The sequence below is a fragment of the Cydia pomonella genome, chromosome 9 (assembly GCF_033807575.1).
Source record: "Cydia pomonella isolate Wapato2018A chromosome 9, ilCydPomo1, whole genome shotgun sequence".
Lineage (NCBI taxonomy): Eukaryota > Metazoa > Arthropoda > Insecta > Lepidoptera > Tortricidae > Cydia > Cydia pomonella.
Window position 1 is genome coordinate 13,543,597 of NC_084711.1, and position 23,062 is coordinate 13,566,658.

A 23,062-nucleotide genomic window follows, 5' to 3' on the forward strand; every position below is an offset into this window, starting at 1 on the left:
AGAAAACGCAAAACTTTTTAAATTTGGGGTCGTATTAGGGAGGGAGGGTTATTATATCTTCGAATGAAACGACTCATATAATAGTGATCGAACTTCGCTCGTGAAGTTCGTTTGATCATCTATTATATTTCGTTCGTTTCATTCTTCAGATATAACATTTACCAGGTAGATGTTTAGAGTCTTAAAGTTTTGCTTAAGGTGGAATGAAGCTATAGGTATATAGACACGAAATCAATATATTTCTTTTCTTCTTTGACGTGACCTTATTGGTCAGTCATCTAATATTAACAATTGTTCATATAATCAAAAAATCATCTACTTATGATCGATAATCTTATTATCTAAGGATTGTCACTTGTATTCGGCAAGCAAACAGATCTCGCAAAGAGTCCTTCATCCGATAGTGGCCTATTATAGAACCGCGCGGCGCGACGTAGACGCCGAGGTCCAGCCTGCTGTGCGGCGGATAGTGTCGACGCTGACCCCGGCGCGGCTCGCGGCCGACGTGGCGGCGTGGCGCACGCTGTGCGCGCTAAACACTGTCATGTCGATGCCACTTTCCGACAAAACATTTTTAATCCATCTGCTGATGGTTTGAGAAGTTGCAGGTCTATGTGGAGTCTTGTATGTCAATAACAAATGTCCTATGCTATCAACTCTCTTATTTTTTGTTACAAAAATATAATCTCTGAGAGTTGTAGCAGGGCATATAGAAACATTATCTTTAAAATATGGGAGGAAGAGGACCGGTTGCTCTCGCCCGACAGCTGATGTTTTAATTATGTCCGTGATTCCAACTTTGACACCGTTTGTGGTAATAACAATATTTTCGATTTTTATAAGCGATAATGTTTGAACCCTATGCGCTGTGCATATGGCCAGTAATGTAACTAATTTTTTCGACAATAGTTCCAGGCTTATACTTGTATTTGGATACCAGTGAGAGACACGGTTTAAAACAACCTGAGGGTCCCATGTATGGTTATACTTGGGACCGTTCGGTCTTTGTTTGTACGCACCTTTAAGAAGGCGTTTCACGCAATCGTCCGAACCGACACTGTCTCCCAATAACAAGGATAAGGCTGAACGGTGACTATTCAGTGTGCCGTATGCACAATTTTTGTTAAATTGTTCTGTTAAAAAAGACAATATTGTCGATTTTGGGGGATTGAAAATTTCAATAGAATTAACGGTGCAAAATTGCCACCAGAGCTTATATGTAACTTCGTATTGTTGTATTGTTTTGTCGGAGAGTGATGCCAACATCAGTGTTATAGCCTCTGGTGGGGAGCCTCTTCGACTGAAGGACTGTTGCAGAGCTTCGCGACCCCCAGGGTAAGCCCCTTGTGTAGGGGATGGCAGTCCCTGTAATGGGAATGAAGCAAGTTTTTATTCGGGTTGAGAAACATTATCTCCGAACTAAGAAGGCTCTGCAATAGGGGGAACCACGGTTGCGATGGCCAAAAAGGAAACACTAATATTCCATTTGCTTGATCGTCTACGATCTTTCTAAGGCATTTTAAAATTAACGAAAAAGGGGGAAAGGCGTAAAAATATTTTTTACTCCAGTTAATTGTAAATGCGTCGACCGCTATCGCATCTGGGTCGCATTTCCATGACACAAAATTTTGGCATTTTGCATTGGAACGAGAAGCAAATAAGTCTATTGTTGGTTTACCAAACCGGTGTACTATAGATTCAAACGCTCTGTCCGAAAGTTCCCATTCGGTGTCAGGGTTAACTATTTTTCTAGACTCTGGATCCGCAATATTTTCTTTTGTATTTATATATGATGCAAAGATCAATATATTTCGCTTCTCGCACCATTGCCAAATTGTACGAGACAAATCGTTTAGGTGTGGAAACTGTATGCCCCCATGCGATTTATATAACTTATAGCGGTCGTGTTATCAACCCGCAACAAAATTGCACAATTAGTAATATTTTTTGCAAAGCTCTTTAATCCGAGGTAGACAGCCAGTAATTCTAAATAATTAATATGAGAATCTCGTTCTGAAGATTTCCACGTGCCATTAATCTTATTTTTCCCACAAACCGCACCCCAACCTGAGTTGGATGCGTCACTGTAAATTTCGAGTTGAAAATTAGGATTTCTCATGTAATTATTTGATGAACTAATATTATTTAACCACCAGTTAAGATCGTCCATTATGGTACTAGAAGGTTTCATTTTAGCTTCAAAAGTATCGTTATTTTTTAATAACTCGAGATATTTTTGCCTTTCTAAGTTTTTTGTATAAACCCAACCATATTTTACAGCGGGACAGGCTGACACTAAAACTCCGATGAGTTGTGAGAACTCCCGAATGGTACATTTAGGGAGCCTTAGAAATTTACGAGCCAATTGTGCAATTTTGTTTCGTTTATCTTCGGGTAAGGCAATGGTCAAATTTTGGGTATAAAAGTTAAACCCTAAAAATTTACAAGTCTGTTCTGGATGTAAGGAACTCTTGTCGTAATTGATAACAAATCCTAGACATTGCAATAGCTTTAAGGTTTCCTTAACATTATTAAGACATTCTTGAAAAGAGTCTCCTATGCACAGAATGTCGTCCAAATAAATGACAGATTTGAGACCTCGCGATCTCAAATTAGACATCACTTCTTTCATTATCTTTGTGAATACTCTAGGGGCTACAGATAAACCATATGGCATGGATGTAAATTCATATGTCAGATTATTAAATTGAAATCTCAAGTACTTTCTGTCATTTATATTTATAGGTATAAGCAGATATGCTTCTGTCAAATCTATTGTGGCTAAAAAACCATTTTGAGGAATGAGTTTTGAGGCCGTGCGATAATCCTCCATCTTAAAATGACAGGGAGTAATAAATTTATTGAGACCTCTTAAATTTAGGATAAAACGCTTTCCTCCGTTAGGTTTTGGGGCAAGAAAAATCTTAGATATATATTGGTTTTTGACCTTAGGGCACTCAGATATGGCTCCTAAATCTAACAGCTTTTGTATAGCTAATTTCATATCAGCGACTTCATTTTGTTCAAGCGTGTTTGACGGAACAAATGTTTGTTTTACGTCCGAGTTAAATGGGATTGAGTAGCCATGTCTGACCCAGTCCAAAACCATGTCGTTCGATGTTATTTTTAGCCAACAGTTATAATAATGACTTATTCGGCCGGCATGTACCTGCGTTACGGTGCATGGGCACGTGTCTTGGTCGCGGGAGATGTCTTGGCCGCTTGTGGAGCTGGAAACGTCCGACGGGTGTAATTCGTCTGCCTGCGAGCACCTCTCCGCCCCCCCCTGTTCGACGCGTAACGACGGGGCGCTGACCAGTTTCCCGAGTATGACGCTCGACTTGTCGACGGCTGTGCTGGCGTGGGTTTCTTTGGGGACGTTTTCTTGATTTGAAGACCTTGTTTTTCAATGGTCTTAGCCGCCTTGATTTTTTCGCCCAATTTATTGCCAAATAGGGTATCATCACGTTCTGTATCTTGAATAACTTGCAAGAACGTCTTATCGAGACTAGGAGTGATGAGTTTTATGCGACTCTGAGTAGATGACGCATGGAGGTCACACAGAATGCGGCAGCCGTTACTGAGGTGTTTCATAGCTTCGATTCCGTTGGCATCGACACATTTAATTAGTATATCCATGGCCCTGTTGACGGCAGCGATCCCATGGCCGAGTTGTTGCTGCGTTGTGGCTAGATTTTTATCTCGGTTCCGGACCATATCGGGTACGGCTGCTGAAATTTCCACGTTTAATTTTGGTGCCTGTAACAGTCGACAGTTGTCGGGAACCAAATAGTCTTTTTGTGAGCAACTATAACGGTGGAACGAACGGAAAGGGTAGGGGAACGAATGACTGAACTAAAAATCAGTTCAATAGTCAATTGACTGTCTCTTAATATCGTGCAAAAGTCGCCTGTAGGTTCAAAGGACTACCTGGTAAATGTTATATCTGAAGAATGAAACGAACGAAATATAATTTGTATTATCAACCCCCATTATTTTTGGTTTTGACACTTGGATGCTTTCTTTGTCGTTTGGCGGGTGTTGCTAGTGAGACTCACAACACGGGCAATGGCAGTAACTATATCGATAATTTCTTGTCACTTACTCGTGGTTTCAGTGTATAATTTGTCCTTATATGTCCAGTGTAGATAATATGAATGGCGATATGTTTTTCCAAACCTGGAACCCAAATGAAATTGTTAAGTTCATTCCACTTTTTTTCTGTGTTTTGATGCTTTCTTGACATTTGACGTCCGCTCTCTTCATAAACAAAATACATGAGTCATAAAAAGGCGTGTGTATTGCAGGAATGTGAGAAATTTGTGAACAATGGCTGAACCTAAAACGACGACCTTAACAATTCGTACGAGTATATTTTTAAAGTTCTAAATAAATATTAATTAGTTTGAAAACAAAGCAAGTACATCGCTACATAGCGATGGTCGATATTGAAAATATTTTTGGGAAATGTGATTGTGATAGTGGAAAGTAGATAACTAAAGGTGAAGCTGGTTTATTTTGTTGCGATAAATTTACAGACATTTTCGGCTAGCCATGTTACTTAATTGTGGACCATAATAAAATAGGGTATTGTAAAGAAAAGATTTTTAAGTAGTTTATTTTTCAAGTAGCCATAATTACAATGCGCTTATGATCGTCTCGGGACACATCTTTTCAAAACGTTACATCCTCTAATTAACATGCATTCAATAAGAAAATATTCAATTTAAATTGCTATAGAATTACATACAGTAGGTACTTTTCTTTATATACATTTGATTTAAAAATATATATCAATAAATACAAATAGTTTATTTTCAAAAAAAAAATTAGAGCAAGTTACATTTTATTTTGACCCCCACACCAGGCAAAGCCTGTCCCGTGAGGGAAATTATACGATTTACTTAAATATATTACATAAGCGGCTATACGTACATTATGTACATCAAATCAACAAATACGGGAGCTCTTTCAGAAAACATCGAATTCTTACAAAAGGAAAAAAAAATAAACTGATTGCTATGAACACTTACTTACATGAAATATTTTACGTGCTTTCTTACCTGAACTGTAAATATCACCTATAACTCTACACACATTACAATGATTTTAATTGCTACTTGTTTTTATTTCAGTTTCTGGTTGGTACCATTCATGTTAATAAGCCTTCAACATCAGTGACTTTTTAAAGTAATTCTTAAGAGCTGGAAAGGGTAATCTTAAAGCATCGTCCGGTAACTTGTTATAAAAATGAATACATTGCCCAACGAATTAAATTTGTACTTTACGGACACATAACTTTCTGATATCAAGCTTATTTTTATTCCTAGTGTTATAGTTATGGACATCAGAATTTTTAGTGAAGGAGTCTAGATTCTTAACAACATCAGTAATACTATCATAGATGTATTGGGAAGCTACAGTTAAAAAATACGAGTATATATTTTTATTGTACAGTCACGTCTGAAAATATCAATACGGACAAAGTGCCAAAAATATGTATACACTGCCTTAATATATGGACAATAAGGTCGTGTATACATATTTTTGGCACTTTGACCGCATCGATATTTTTAGACGTGACTGTACCTATGCGCCACTAAAATCACAATATAACCAATCCTGGGCACCAAAGGATATATTCCTCTGTTGGCATCTCGCACCATTAATAAAGCTGGTGATGCTGAAGACAGACTGCAACATTTAGAGAGACTATATGATTGGTCACAATTCGGAGTATTTAGGGAGCGATGATGAAGAATAGACCTACGTAGGTATGTATCAATGTCAACGCGATTTTCTGGGATAAGTACTTATCTGAGGAGAGGAGATACCTTAGTAGATAGCCATAAGAATATTTGGTTTAATAAAAATTAAGAGATTAATGTATTAAATATGTATTTGTATGAGATAAAAACCAGACGAACGGACTAGGTACCTGTTGAAGTCGTATTCGAAAAATTTGTTGACATGATTTGGATACCTACGGCAACTCCTTTTGAAGCTGTAAATACTACTATTGGTTCGCTGATTGATAAGCTGGAAACGACACCAATCCTGAAAAGGAACTTGGTTAGCATAGTAATACCTACGCTCAACATTCACATTTTACCTGACCATCTCCTGTCTCCAGTATTAATTTATCCCCAAGCTTCGTAACGAAGTATGGTTTAGGAAGACCGTTTTACACTGGTATGTTTGTATATAACTTGGCAAGCATTTGTGAACAGCCTTGTTAGCACTCGTCGAACAAACTAGAATCCGGCAAAGGAGTTCATTACTTATTGTAATTATGTCGATCGACGTGCGTCATTCAATAGTACAAAACATTTACGAAACGGTGTAGCTATTTGTTCATATACCTACTCGTCACAGTAACGATTTAATGAAATAAGTATAATAATATGTACGGATTTAGACGCTTAATGACCTCATGAGTCATTGCCATTACAGTTATGCAGATTTTATTCGGGAACACTCCGGAGGTGGAATGGTTGTGGAGATTATTCCAAGGCATAACAATTTAAGGCGGCTATCACTATGATGGTGCATCTGGAAACCGTATCGGCTTGGTAACCGCCTAAAACTTATATGATAGGTACAACCCCAGGTTCAATCCGTTCAATAGACCGCGGGCAGTCAGTCAGTCATCGCCTCCCGGCTGGTACTTGGTCAGATGATAGTTTTGATGCTGTTTTCAATTAAAAAAACCGTCAGACGATTGTATTGCGGTGGAAATACCGTCACCTGTAAAATGAACATGTAAAAAATATGCGCCTTATCACTTTATGTGCGGCAAAATTAAGCTTGAATGTTGCCTTACATGATATTTTCGGAAATAACGAAGATTTTGAGTAAAACGCGAATTTCTCCTGGATGATACACATTTTCCAAGATGGCTGCGATTCCTCGAGGTCCCTAAATGACAAATGGTGTGGGCATGAAAAAGGGGCCTTTAATTTATATACATACCAAATTTCATGACTGTTCCAGAGATTTCGAGGTTGGTCCGATTATGCTAGTACTGTATTTTGTATTTAAGTACCTTTTGAATACATCAAACTAGTTTCTATGTTGCTGGATTCGTCGATCTATGAACTCAAAACAAAAACGGCCGTTTTAACTTTGGACGCCTGGATTGAAGAATCCAGCAATGTACAAAAAAAACTAGTATGATGTATTCAAAAGGTACTTAATCACAAAATACAGTACGTAGCGGCCCCCTTTTTTAAATATCTATCGTTAAATTTGAATAATCACAATTATTTAGCAGTGGCGCTAGTGAGCATGTGGATGGGCTCTTAAGTTAAATATGTACTGGCAGAGGACGACCTAGGTGCGTGCTATTAATTTGAACTCCATATATTTAATAATAAGTTTCTACCAAAATATAATTAGGTAATACAACACGCTTTTATTGCCGACAATTTACGTGAACTAACCAATAATCAAATGAGTCCATACTCGAGGAGGTTATATAGAGAATTAGAGCTACTTACCAACGAGTGTCCACTATTCTATCCACTTTTGGCCAAATCAGCTTACCAAATGTTTGAATTGTCATCTAGATTACATTTAATTGTAAAGCCTCATTACATATCGTTTCGACTATTTTGCAAGATGTTATTATTTTGTTGTTCAGTACCAAGTCAATTTAATATTTAGCGTATTAAACTACTTAAACAAAATTTATTAATAGTAGGTAAAGTCCGTGAACTAAAATAAAAGTATCCACTTTTCTATAACAGCTACTAAGGCCACGAAAGAAGGTACTTACTCGTAAGTTGGGGCACTTACTTAATCGTACTTAAAGTAAATTTACCTAGTCCCAACCAAAACGGGAAACCGCGAAACTGCCAATGTTAAGTACCTCGCCTTTTAAATGGCTATACTTCGCCTTAACATTAAAACACGTACTTACTGAATACGTACCTAAGTGGGTGAAATGACGCATTTGTATAACTACAACATCTAATAATTCTTGCAACTGTTGAAAATACTAATTAGTTAATGTGTCAGTGTCATAGTAAAAGTGAATAGGCGAATGCACCTAGGTATGACGTAGCTGGACTAGCTGGTTTATACTGGTGACTGCACTCGCTTGTGTAGAAATTAAATAATTCTATGTTATTGAAATTGCGAGTAACTTACGTAAGGTTAAACATATTAAGTTAAATATAGAAATAACTATAAAAATATAGAAATTCAATCTAGACATCTTTTTTAGGGTTTCGTACCCAAAGGGTCAAACGGGACCGTCGGGACCCTATTACTGAGACTCCGTTGTCCGTCCGTCCGTCCGTTTATCACCAGGCTTTATCTCATGCAGGGATCGGAAACCGGTATTTTTTGTATGGGAACGAAAACGGTATTTTTTCGTTCTTTGTTAATTATTTCATTTCTAATTGGGCAATCTAATAATATGAAGTCGAGCCGAGTCCTATATTTGGAGTATAAAATAAACCGAAATATATGTTTATTACAAAGTTTTTCCAAAAAACCGGTTCCGATCCCTGATCTCATGAACTGTGATAGTTAGCCCGTTGAAATTTCTACAGATTATGTATTTCTGTTGCCGCTATAACAACAAATAGACAAACAGAATAAAATAAATATTTCTTTCCAATCTCGAGGTTCTCATCCAATCACCGAAGTTAAGCAACATCGGGCGGGGTCAGTACTTGGATGGGTGACCGTTTTATACATAATGGTACGGAAGTTACGGAACCCTTCTGTGCGAGTCCGACTCGCACTTGGCCGATTTTTTTTTTGTAATTCTACGCTTTTGTAACTTTTTAAGGTACCTTATGTAGTAGTGTAATTTGAGACTACGGGTGACCCTAGGGCTGGCTAAGCTGGCTTATTCCTAGGCCATAGAATAGCCATAGCTATTCAGCGTGGGAATGTGGCCAGCTTTATGGGCACCCTGGGGACAGATCTAGGGGACCTCGTTTTATTTTTTTATTTAGTTTATACTTAATTTTAGTGATAGCAGAAAGTAAATAGCGGCGGCGCGCGCCGGAGCAAAGATTCCGCTCAGTACAAAGTGCCATTTTCGCCGCACGCACACAGACGTGACATTTACGCACACAGACGTTACATTTACATTTACAGGCGTTCTCGGGCACTCTCGGGCAGACCTTAGTCGGGCTGTGCGCGCGTTGTTCACTTGACGTCCCCGCCGCTACGTAGGTACCTACTGTTATGTACGTCAAAATGCAGTATCTAAGGAATGTAAACATGATAAGATGTATGTATGTCTGTAAACTTATATTACCTACTCCTTTTTAAAATTAGAAATTAATACAGAAGCAACCCTAGTGAGTCGGGCAAGTTTAGGTATATATATTCAAGAACGGCGGGAACAGATCTTCTGTTTATTTTTTATTTTGTGGTAATAGTTTATAAGTTTTGTTATTGTACTTGTTTTTGTTTATTGAATGAAAGAATTACAGGTAATGTTTAATTTAATCTAGCCATATTAAAATTTACGTTACACATTATATAGAATTTACGAGTAATTAAAGCAAAAAAAATGCGGCTTAATTCATATTTATACCGGTTTCCCTCAACGATTCCAGTAAAAAGCTAAATTTCAGCAGCCGCAAAGATTTATTTCCGCCTAATACGCGCCCAGATGCGTAGATGTAGGTATTTATATTCAAGCAGCTACCTGCGCGTAAAAACTCTGTTTCGATTTAGCGAACAAATGAATAATTACTTGCGTGTTTCAATAAATATGTATGTTGTGATTGACGTCAACGGCCTCCGCGGTGCAGGCATAAAGCATGCGCGAGCGCTGCCCATGCTCGTCCTGTGCCGCCGCCTCCACATCGACAGGGCGTTTACCCTCTTCCTAATGTACTGCATATTAACCAACTCTAGAGCATTCCTAGACACACATCTCATATTAATACGGAAGAGATTTCATCTACATACGTAGTAAGAGAATTCATCTAAATGCGTAGTAAGAGATCGAGACTATTGAAACTTTGAACTGAGAACATCAGCATTCATAATGTTTTAAATGTAAACGAATTATTAGATGTAGAATATGCCTTAACTTAAGGTCGGTTGCACCAAACCATCTGTCATCATTATAACCTTCGCTAAACTTTATTGTATGGGAAATTTAATGGTTAACTGCTGGTGCAACTCGCCCCTAAGACGAGAGTGGAGGACCCGCGCGAAATCGCCTTTTCATACAAACGTAGTCCTCATTTTCCTCTCTGGATATCAACACTATTGAATATATTTTGACACATTTGTTACATATATCAACCACAGCTATTATGAGCAACGTAGGGAATGTTTGTTTTTTTTTTTTTTTTTCAATAAGAGTTGAGAGAGCATTTAAAAAACTGTATGAAATCTGATTTTCGCACCTAATTTTTACAATCATCAAAAATCGAAAAAAGTCACACGTAGGGGCATAGCAATGGTTAATACATACATATCAAATTGAGTAAAAATATTTTCCATAATGTCAATATCCAGAGAGGGAAATGGGGACTACTTTTGAAAGAAGAGAAGCCATCCCCTTTCCTGTTAAAAATATATATTTTAAATATGATAAGTATTCACTTTTTATGACTTGCCAGATGAACCTTGTCATCAACTATTACATACACCAGCCCATCAAAGCGCCCTTTAGCAAACTCTTTTTGGGTAACTGAAAATATGTTATTTAAATAGATATTTTCTAAACAACAATAATTATTACTACGAGTATAGAGATAATGTATCTTTACTGAGGATTGAAGATAAAGAATTTTAGATAAACATTTATGAACATATACAGGCAAGATCCAATAATAGGTACTAATATTTGTAATCTGAAAATACTTGTTTTGGAAATAACTACACATTGTCATATGAATTTTAAAACACGATTCGGGGAACATCAGGGGAAACAAAAACACGTACTTCAGCGAATTACGACGTGACGTTTTTGGTCTTTCCTAAACGCTGATGTTACATTGACCTACGTATTCTCTTAATATTGTACAACTATTACATATTTTCAAGAATCTTTAATAAAAAATCTGCAGATACACGGCGTTATAGAGGAAGGAAGTACAGTGGATATCAATAACGTTTCCTTATAAGCAACGTTATAATTCAGTATAAATAAATCATTAGACTTAAGTGTTTTCCAGTGACGTAGATTTACGCGTTAAATTATGAACTCGGTTTTTTTAAATAAATCAATTTTCAAAATAATCTGATAGAAGAACGCTTGGCTCAGATATTTTCACGAAAATTCTCCCCGTTTATTTCTAAATTAATTATCTAACTTTAAAAGTATATATAGGCAAAAACATAATATAATTATGACATAGTAAGACCATACTTCCAGACAACTAACTAACTCAACCGTGTCAACAAAATAAAATTAATATTAAAAACAAATGCAAATTATATTCATTTATTTAATCTTTATTGCACAATACATGAAGGTACAAATGGCGGACTTAATGCCTTAAAGCATCATCTACCAGTCAACCAATGGGTTAAACCAGAAATATTAAGTAGGTGCAGTTCTATTATTTGGCTCTAATCATTATAAATGGGTCTTGAAGTAACCTTGTATAACATTAATGAATAGTAGGTTTACGGTTAATGTGTAATTGCGAAGAGCGGATAAATGCGCCATTGTATTCACACAAAGCGTCGATTTGCTTTGTTTACTATTTTAAATCGGTAAAAAATATCCTGTGGATAATAGACATGACACGGATTATGTAAATCAATGAAAATGTTCAAAACAAAGAAACATTCAGAAGTTAAGTTTAAATTATAGTTTACAAACGTTAATATATCTGCCAGGGCCTATGTGAAACAAGCTATTATGTAACACCTGTGTACCTACCATGGATGCAATATATGAATATGAATATTTTGTTTAACAGAAAATACATTACTACAGAGGGAAGGGAAAGTAAGATTGTCAGCCTGACCGGCTAGTATGAGTTGCATTCTCGCGCGTGACTCCATAGTTGAAGTCGCGTTAGATACCTCTGGGTACACAATCTTATTTTTTATAGGTCAGGTGGCTTCTGACGGTCGAATAAGTGTAACGAGTCAGCCAAATTTAGGTACTGTGTTTAAAATTTACTAAAGAATAAAAACACATAAAATGCTGTCAGTGCCTCTTTTTTATGCAGCTGTAAACCAATTAAAAAGCTACTCACAAAACGCTCTTTACTCACATATAGTCGGCGCGTCGTAAGAACCATTATTTGACACTTATGATTTGACCTTTATGGATATGATGCTAAGACCTACCGCTTAACTGATAGCCTATCGTCATATATAGAAGGGTCAACGAAGTCAAATATTAACTGTACATAACTGTCAAATATTCTTACGTTGCGCCGACTATATGTACCATGTGCTTGTATGTATATTGTATGTACCTATAGGATATCAACGTGACAAGCTTACAGTAGTCCACGCGTCGTCTTCTTTGCATCTACGCAGGCAATGCTCTTCATATTTATGGACGAAGCGTCGAAGAGTTTGCGCACGTCACTTCACTTCTTAGGCATTGGTCTCCGTCGAGTCGTCGATGCTGTAAAGCGTCATACTGTATGGAGATACATAGGTAACAAACATTTATACAAAACGGAGAACGGCGCCAACGGACAACCGATGCCTTTGGCAACGAACATGTCGGCCTATAACACCCAGACAATTCATAATCCTTAATTGCATACGCCGCAGACGCGTATCGAAATCAACTGTATATTTCGGCAACTTCGCAGTATAAAATGGACTTTGGATCATACAAGCAATTTTTGAAATGAAGCTATTCGTAGATTAATAGGAACTGGTTAAAATTTTGTAGAAGTATCGTCATGTCTGTTTTCTGTCTGTCTGTCCGTCTGAGGATTTGCTCATGCTACGTGAACATTAGTCATTAGTGATATTAGAAAGCTGAAATTTGGTATGGATAAGTATATAAAGCAATCAATCCGTCAGAGTGGTAAAATAAAATCTAAATATTTTTAGGGTACATGTAAAAAGTGGCAAGGATTATTTTTTTCGCTTCAACCGTATGGTGTGGAGTGTCGTTGGACAGATCTTTCCGAATAAGGGTCTTCAAAAACATTTTTTGATAAAGTGATTATTATCGGAAATAATCACACCGAAAGAAAAAAAAATGTACCCCCCCCCATCTCTAACTTTTGAACCATGGGTCTAAAAAAATCGTGATAATTGAGCTGCACATAGATAATCAATGAAAACGAAGCGAATTTTATAAGAAACAAAGAAGTCGAATAATTAAGCCAACCATTTGAGTAACTTATTTTTTTATACAAATTTGTACTAACCAACTTTGCAAGGAAGAAAAGAAAATAGTAGCAAGTTTTAACTGTTGCAAGTAAGCACCAGCTACCTAATACTAATGTAGTGTAATTACACACTTTTTATTTTATTTTAATCCTTATTGCACAATAAAAATAAGCACAAATGGCGGACTTAATGCCTTAAGGCATTCTCTGCCAGTCAACCATAGGGCAAAACAGAAATTCTCGAATGTGGGTGCTTTTTACATGTAATTTCATCCTCTACTTTTGATGCTGACTGTACGCAACTACTTTGTGAATTACCATGGTGCCTCATTTATTATTTAAAAAGTGTCGACGTATTTTTAACCTAGAATCTTAATACGAATGAAATCGCCTAACTCCGTAAATAACCATGGTTTCTTATTTTAAACACGCACATTAGTTTTATGCACGACACGAAATTGTTTGATAAGAATGATGACCTACGTTAAAGATAATATTTCAAGTTGGTATCAGCGATGTCTTCACCGCTGAGGAAGCGATTTCCAAAGCACGCACAACCCGTTGATTATGAAACACTCATCGTTTGACGTCAAACGAACGGAGCGCCACCCTGTCTCAACATTGCCATCACATCTGTAGCTCAGGCTAGCATTCGCCTCGGCCCTCGAGCAAACCAATACGAATAAAATGACTGGTCGCACAACTTTTACTGATCTCGGGGTTACAGTTACACTAGTAAACCAGAGTCGAACATTTGCGAAACGATTTATATACAGACTTCACTTTCTCTGACTCGTCACTCATCGGTCATCGGACGTGAGGTTCGCGGCGGTCACTGTGTTTACTCTGATCACGATTGCGATATGGTTTTCTCTTATAGATGCAAGAAATATTTCAACAGACGATTGATTAATACGTATTATATATACGATTCCTGGTTATGATAACCTACATATTTTCACGATCTAAATTTAATTCACGTTAAGTACTATATATTCCACAATGTACTTATTTATTATAAGTAACTTAGGTACTCGATTATTTCATAAGGACTTTACACAAATTATGTTACAAGGAATAAAAGCACTTGGATACATTTTCAGAACATAAAATTAGATACCATTTCGATTTCAAAATAAATGCGTCGTGTGGCACTCATTTTTGCAATTAATATTATTTTTCTTACCGTAAGCAATGCAATGCAACGTGCACCGCTGCGTAACGGGTAAAATGGTTGTTTATTGCAACAAAACAGCAAATAAAAAACGTATGTTTGGTTAGTCCCTTAACTAGTTTGTACTGGCGCATACCCACAGTAATGAATTAAGCGCGATTCATTGAACAATATGGCTCTATGTTAAATAATTAATGACTGGCTGTACCTACATGTTTGCTTTAAGGCAGCTGTACTAGCTGGCTGATACTTGCTGAAATTTAATCAAATGTTACCATTGATTGGACATTAATTGCAAAGCATCATTAATTTCGCTCTTACAGTATATTGGTCTGACTGACATAGGATTAGAGCTGGATTAGAGGGGCTACTGCGAAAATAGAAAATGCTTATTTTAAAATAGAAATACTAAAATAAACATTTACGAAAAAGTGTCAAAAAGTACAATAAAAAGTAGAATGGCTTATATACGTTTTGAGTTGAAATACACTTATAGAAACAGCCTACTTCCACGTCACCTCACGTCATATTTCACGAAATAATCGTACCGGTGCTGACTAGTGACCCAAAAAACTAGAGTGTGCCACTTTAAAATCCTGCATGGTTTGCTAGTAACTAATCCTTAACTATAAATTTATTTCAAAAGATACAATTTTTTGATACAAATTTCAGCTTAACCTGCGAGGAATTATTTTAATTTTGGCTTTAGTTATCACCTTTATTACCTGGGCAGTATAATTCACGGAAAAATAGCAAACGAATGGTTATATTATATATGCAAACGACAATCTACACGGACTACATAACAAAACAAATCCATTCTTTGACGTCATAGCATTAAAAATGCTTACTAGATGTTTTTACTTTGAAAATGCACTACGCCATTCAAGGAATGTTGTTTACGCGAGGGCACCTTACTCAATCAAATTTACGCAACATTATACTGTGACTCATATTTTAGAGTGAAACGTAAAAGTACCAACAATGTTTTCAATAAATAGACAATAATCTTAAATTCTTAATGCACTCAACTAAAAAAGTGTTTTTGAAATGCAATGTTAGGTTACTTTTATAAAGCAAAAGGAAATGGAAGAGACTATTTAAACTTACTTACCACGCACTTGACATGCAGTTGTAAAGGTAAATGCTGACAATTCACTTCGTTTTCGACAGTAATCTTGTCGCAACTCTTGCTTTACTATATAGAAAACAAAAGAGTAGAACCATACCTGTTTGCGCAAACACCTACGCGTTTGACTAAATTAGGTGCTAACAAATTAGCTACCGTAATTTTTACAGCTCATAGTACTCTGCACCTGATCCGGGAGTATATTTATCCTTGGAGTACATCATAGGTTTTATGAATTTTTTTGGAGAAAATTGGAAAACAAATTGGCTACGTAACAACATCCTGTTAATGAGATATTTAAATGAGACAACATTGAACAGATTCTAGAACCTAACAACTGGCCACTTCACGTGGATGAATAAAATGACACGTTGACAATGACATCTTAGACAAACAATTATGGCGTTTTCAGCCACACAGGAACTTATTGTCGGCTGTCAATAAGAGCTATTTCCATAAAGCTTCAAAATTAAATCAACCTAATCGACAACCGACAATGTGGTACCTTTTAGTTAAAAACGTTACAATTGTTGACATAACAAAGTGTTAAATGTCTTGTCAGTTGAACGCACATGTTTTTTTTTAGATATAATATTAATTTATTTGTTCTATGAATGAAAACAAAAAAATATATGAAAATGTTTCTTAATTTCTATTTAAAATCAATTGTTTTAGTGTGAAGTACTATGTCTTAAAATATCGGTAACTAATTTAACGGGTGATAACAAATAATTTTTAAGAAAAAAAACCGACTTCAATGATCCCTCATTGGTGGACCGGTGAAAGCACGATTATTATTGATTTTGGATTTCATACAATGAAATTAAAAAAACAGCGTCCGATGCCTAATTATGTAGAAAAGGAGGTAACATGTTTTTTTTTTGTCACTGTACCCACCTTGGCGCATTTCAGATTTGCCCTATGGTTGACTGGTAAGATACCCGCAGTAGGGTATTCGACTGTATTTATGATAAATTATTTCACACCATGCATGAAATAAAGCACCAGATAATTATTGAAAAAACTAAATAGGATAGAAATATAAAAATGTACCTTGAAAACCTAACTGCTTGACAAACATGCAAAGAGAACAAATTGCCAAACGTGAACAATGCATCGTTGAAGAGTTCCGTTCTGTTCATCATCACTTCATCAAATGTCACTTCTACAAATGTAAATACTTGATTTGTTGATGAAAATACTAAGATCACTATATATATGCCTTTAACATTTGAGGAGTTCCCTCGATTCCTCATGGACCCCATGGTCAGAACTTGAACTTGACAAAAATTTGTCTTGAAAATCTAATTTGCTTAACAAACACAGCGAAGAGAACAAATCGCCAAACGTGTACTATGCGTCGTTGAAGAGTTCCATTCTAATTATCATCAGCAGTTCCACTTCATCAAATGTCACTTTTTTAAATGTAAATGCTCGATTTGTTAAAGAAAATACTAAAATCACTTTATGTATGCCTTTCACATTTGAAGAGTCCCCTCGATTCCTCATGGACCCCATCGTCAGAACTCGAACTTGCCAAAAATTTGTCTTGAAAATCTAATTTACTCGTACTTAACAAACACAGCGAAGAGGACAAATCGCCAAACGTGTACTATGCGTCATTGAAGAGTTCCATTCTGATCATCATTAGCAGTTCCACTTCATCAAATGTCACTTTTTTGAATGTATATGCTTGATATGTTAAAGAAAATACAAAAATCACTGTATGTATACCTTTCACATTTGAAGAGTTTCCTCGATTCCTCATGGATCCCATCATCAGACCTGAGTTTTAACAAAAACGGGACCAATCTATATATATATATATATATATATATATATATATATATAAATTCAAACAAAAAAATAATTTTCAAAATCGGTCCAGAAATGACGGAGTTATGGAGTAACAAACATTAAAAAAAAAACAAAGAAACCTCCTCCTTTTGAAATCTTGAAGTCGGTTAAAAAATGGGAATGATTTTCTGTAGACTTATAAACAAAACTATCTACATAAATAAACAAAAATAAAAGGAAAAGTGATTAAAATTAATGAACAAGGATATGAAAATAAAAGGAAAAGTGATTAAAATTAATGAATTTTATATTATAGCAGGTTTTTCTTTGTTAACAAAAAAATAAGGAAACGTTCTAATTCGAACTTTTCTAAAGTCACTTTGAATTCGCAGTTCAAGCCTTGAACTGCACTAACATTAAATTCATATAAAGTAGACAGGTTTAAAAACAACTGACTATGCTTCTACTGCGTAACTTGAATTAATTTGCTGGAATAAAAAAACATCAGCTTTTGTTTCGTAAGTTTGTAAACAAGCTCAGTTTAAAGACCTTTTCATTCAGAAAGTAATGGGTTATGTAAGTTTGTTGTTGTTGTTTAGATGAAATACTATTTGAGTAATTATCAAATTTATTAAAAAGTAATTAAATGTCGGGTACAATAAAAATAAACTAACTTATCTATTAAATAAAACTAAATTAAAACTAAAAACTAATACTAAATAAAAATAATAATAAAATATGTCTAAAAAATTTGGCCCCTTTGGCATGGTGCTGAGGATGCTGGCAGCATTTCCCCGCTGTATAGCGATTCCAATACGTTGTGCGAGAAAGCTAAATACTATTACAGTACATATGGGGCTACTTTATAGCACTAGTGCGAGAAGTAGCATATTACGTTACTGTGTCGAACATTTAAAGGGCCATATGTACTGTAAAACGTTGTACGATACATGTGCGAATAGGTAATTCGCAACTCGTGTCGATTTAAAACACTCCCTTCGGTCGTGTTTTAATTTATCGCCACTCGTTTCGAATTTCCTATTTTTCGCACTTGTATCGTAATGTACTATTTTAATTTATTTGAATCTTATAAATATTCAAAGAGCATTATAAAAAATTCTATAATCTACTCCGGTACTTCTTAGTTCTTACAAAATTAAGTATATGTATACTAGATAGATATGTATCTAAGAACATACATAATAATCTGCAAGTTGCTTTTTACGTTTATTTTTTCGGATCGAGAAGCTGTTGATTCAAAAGACACTGTTATTTAGCCCGATAACAATCTTTTCATTTATTTATTTACTCATATAATATTCTCTTCTTTCTCGCGTTGTCCCGGCATTTTGCCACGGCTCATGGGAGTCTGGGGTCCGCTTGACAACTAATCCCAAGGATTGGCGAAGGCACTAGTTTTTACAAAAGCGACTGCCATCTGAACTTCCAACCCAGAGGGTAAACTAGGCCTTATTGGAATTAGTCCGGCTTCCTCACGATATTTTCCTTCACCGAAAAGGGACTGGTAAATATCAAATGATATTTCGTACATAATTTCCGAAAAACTCATTGGTACGAGCCGGGATTTGAAGTATTTGAACCCGCGACCTCCGGGTTGAAAGTCGTTACGTTCTTACCGCTTCGCTAGGGCACCAGCGCTTCTCGCTATTTACTCATACAATAGTTATTTGTATTGTGTAGGAGTTTAGCGCAAGCCACGAGTTTTACAATCCGGTTGGCTGTGCCAGCCTGCGTGATGCCGCACACTCATCTCTGTTCCTCTGACCGGTATGAATCATTCCTGAACCAATAACCTACGTCATATCCGGGGTATCTAAGGTATCTTACTATCTACTAATTTTATTAACATGATCGAAAATGAGGAGGGAAAGAACAAGCGATAAAAAATCTAGAAAGGAATCAAAAACGGAACCTAGGTAAGTAGGTAGAAACACGGTAAGATTTTTCTTCGCAATAGTCACGCTCAATGCTCGCACGATATCCCGTAGTTTTTTTTTTTCGTAAAAATGTAGGCACTTACTTAGGTAGGTATATTATTCATTGACAGAAGTGCAAAAGACAAGGACTGAGGACTTTTACCAGTATTTAATTTAGATGACGCAAAAAAATCTACATTAATTCTACAGTGAGCCATCATTGTAACAACGTCATGCCGTTACTGTTTACAGTATTTCCGGTAACGGTTGTGATTATTTTAATTGTTTTTCGCTGTAAACTACATGCGCAAAATGTTTATTCCCTCGTCTACACTGGCACTCGTAAAGTGACCAAAACCACACTGTGCCTTGTTATTCAGCAGTAAAACATAAGTAACACTATACCTTTCAACTAGGGGTTTCAGTTTCAAGGTTGAATCATTAGCAATTTCCTATAGGGTTACCATTTATGGGTTATTATTGATGTTTCGCAGGATGTCTGGATTACTAGAAAATAATCGGGAATGATAATCTAAATCTTCAGAAAAAATATTAATCAACCGACCACGAAACTGTTAGCCATTCCAACAACCGAATAAAACTGCCCAAAAACAAATTATCACACTCTTATGTAAGTTACGTAATATGGTAATTTACCCGTAACATTTTGACATAATTGTCTATTTACTTACTATCCTAGCGTCGCAACGTCAATCGAATCCTGTTATAAATGAATAACCAATCTTTGATCTTCACAATCTGTTCAACCACATCCTTGTAATGTGAGTAATATACTAAGAATTTCGTTCGGTTTCACCGTAACAGATTAACTCGTTTTTTGCCGCTTTAAAAACGACTTATCGACGTCTGCCTACACGTCGAATTTGATAATATTTTGGTGCTGGCTGGGAATGTCCAGCAGCAAATGCGTTTATCGTGGAATGTGTATTTTAAATGGTTGGATAAGGTAAACAAATGGTGTAGGCATTTTGCGTACTTAGCAAGAATATGGAACTTACAAATATTGTATCTCTACGCTTTTCCGCTCTGAAGAAGAAGAACACAAGGAAATAACTAAAAGACTACTACAAAGGGATACTAGTTTATTGTCCAAGTTGGTAATACTGCTGTGGTTCATGGTAGTTAAGTGGTGGCGTACAGTCGAGTTCATAAAACATTATTTCATCTTATTAAGAAATGTATACATATTGATGAACTCAACTGTACCTATAGTACTTTGGTAGATTTACTAGTCAGTTTCGGTCTGCGACTAAGCAAACCTAAGTTTAAGGGTTTGACTACAACACATAAATAATATTATTTGCAAAAAGCATAAAAGGATTCAAATTCTGGCTCGTAACAAAGTGTTTATCGTAACTTATGTATAGGTATGTACTATGTACAAATATAATTTGGTATTTATCAGTTGCTTGTAGGAAAACAACGAACCTACTATCTCCAAAACAGAAGCCGCGCACATTATCTTAACGTTGACTTTTTGCGATGGCTCACTAAGAGAGCTTGGGATCCGCTCACCAATTTAATCCCATGAATTGGCGCAAAAACCATTTTTTAGGGTTCCGTAGCCAAATGGCAAAAAACGGAACCCTTATAGATTCGTCATGTCCGTCTGTCTGTCCGATTCTGTCACAGCCACTTTTTTCCGAAACTATAAATGCTATACTGTTCAAACTTGGTAAGTAGATGTATTCTATGAACCGCATTATGATGTTTACACAAAAATAGAAAAAAAACAATAAATTTTGGGGGTTCCCCATACTTAGAACTGACACTCAAAAAATCTTTTTTCATCAAACCCATACGTGTGGGCTATCTATGGATAGGTCTTTAAAAATGATATTGAGGTTTCTAATATCATATTTTTCTAAACTGAATAGTTTGCGCGAGAGACACTTCCAAAGTGGTAAAAAGTGTGTCCCCCCCCCCCCCCGTTACTTCTAAAATAACAGAATGAAAAATCTAAAAAAAATATATGATATACATTCCCATGCAAACTTCCACCGAAAATTGGTTTGAACGAGATCTAGTAAGTAGTTTTTTTTTTAATACGTCATAATTTTAAGCCTATAAACGCCTGCAGCTCCAGAGGTTTCATTTATTATTGGAGTTTGAGCATGTAGCATGTTTAACTTGCTTTTTTTAACAATAAATATTTTTTGCACCTAAATATTTTCGTATTATGATATTATGTTCTTTATAGACTTAGTACATTACGATACAAGTGCGAAAAGTAGGAAATTCAAAGAACGAAAAACGAGTGGCGATAAATTAAAACACGACCGAAGGGAGTTTTTCCTTTTCGGACGTGTATTGTACAACGTTTTAATGGCCCTTTAAATTTTCTACATACGAATGTATAGTGGTAGTTACAGCACTAGGGCGTTAAAGTAACACCATATGTATGTACTTTAAAATAAATTTAATTATGACAAGCAATAAATACCTACTTATATAAAATGAAATTATACCATAAGCAAATCCAAAAAAAGGCAAAGATACCCTAATGCCAACTTCTTCTTTCAACAAATTCGCAATGAGATGCGATATGTTTACGTAGGAAACACAACATGCATCGTTTAAACAAACCAAGTCTTGCCTATCTTTTGCCACTCGTCACGCGGCACCCACGGTTTTAAACATGCTCCCGCCAATCGCCATCAGATGAGTCCATGTCGTTTTGTGGCGAGTTAGAACCCCTTAAGGAAAATTAAAATTACCTTGGTTTGTCATAAATTACATACTGCAATATGCTTTTATGTGGAAAACTCCTTCATTTCCACGTAAATCAGATGGACGGATGCGGTTCATGAACTGTTTGACCGCATCGGGTGGAGTAAGTGATACAATTATTATTCATATAAACGCTGCCGTCATGGTGGTCCTGGCGCGTCTCATTCCCGGCGTCGGTGGTCAAATAACGATAGGTCACTGCGGGGCATACATTATAATAACTTGGTATGTGCGTACTGCTGGGGCGGTTCGTAGTTGAGGAGATTCGTTGACCCGCGCCACGCGCCCGGCAGAATGACCGGTCCATGGCCGAGGCCGCGCTGAATATGCAGCGTTACACCTTTAATATTAATGGACATCTTTTTAAAATGCCCCCTACAAAATAATAAGTCTATAATGAAGCGTATAATATAATAGACTGCGACCGCGGCGGGGCATGGGGATGGGAGCATTTACTCTCAACGTCTGACGTGGATTTTACCTGCGAACATGAAAGCTTTTTGTAAAGAGCCGTACATTATACATATTTGGTACAATAAGTGATATATAAACCCCTCAATCCCTAGCTATCTTGTCATAGCCAATTTTTGTTTTATTCATTCAACAGCTGTGACATTAATTTAAAAATGATAGTAATAGGTACTAAGGTTACGCACTATCGTAACCACATATGTGAACAAAGCGAATACAAATGATATTTAATGAGGATAATTTGGAAGTAACTAAGAAGCTAATTAAATTCGTACCTAAAATAATGAGCACTAAGGTAAAATATGAATAATAATAAGTGATAGGTATTTAGGTATTCAAGAAGGCGACGATTATGTTATGTTATCATCACTGATCACAATCTAACGAATCAGTTAGGTACCTAGCCTAGGTGGGTTAATCTGTGGCTCCTTTTTAAGAATGGTCATAGTTATTTCCTACCTACTGTAATGTAAATTAAGTAAGAGAATGCCAAATATGCTATGGC

At 36.2% G+C, this 23,062-nt stretch overlaps 2 protein-coding genes across 2 annotated transcripts in view; both read right to left on the bottom strand.

Annotated features, from left to right (window-relative positions):
- Nucleotides 1-218: 218 nt before the first annotated feature.
- Nucleotides 219-23,062, bottom strand: part of LOC133520999 (uncharacterized) — a 51,665-nt gene continuing 28,821 nt past the window's right edge. The window contains exons 2-3 of the mRNA XM_061855721.1: nucleotides 3,170-3,855; nucleotides 219-1,365 (exon numbers count right to left, since the gene is read on the bottom strand). Of these exons, the coding sequence (XP_061711705.1) occupies nucleotides 3,175-3,855 (681 nt within the window). The 3' untranslated portion in view covers nucleotides 219-1,365; nucleotides 3,170-3,174. The remainder of the gene's footprint in view (nucleotides 1,366-3,169; nucleotides 3,856-23,062) is intronic.
- Nucleotides 17,937-23,062, bottom strand: part of LOC133520935 (uncharacterized) — a 47,949-nt gene continuing 42,823 nt past the window's right edge. The window contains exon 7 of the mRNA XM_061855643.1: nucleotides 17,937-22,567. The gene's annotated coding sequence lies outside the window, so the exon portion shown is untranslated. The remainder of the gene's footprint in view (nucleotides 22,568-23,062) is intronic.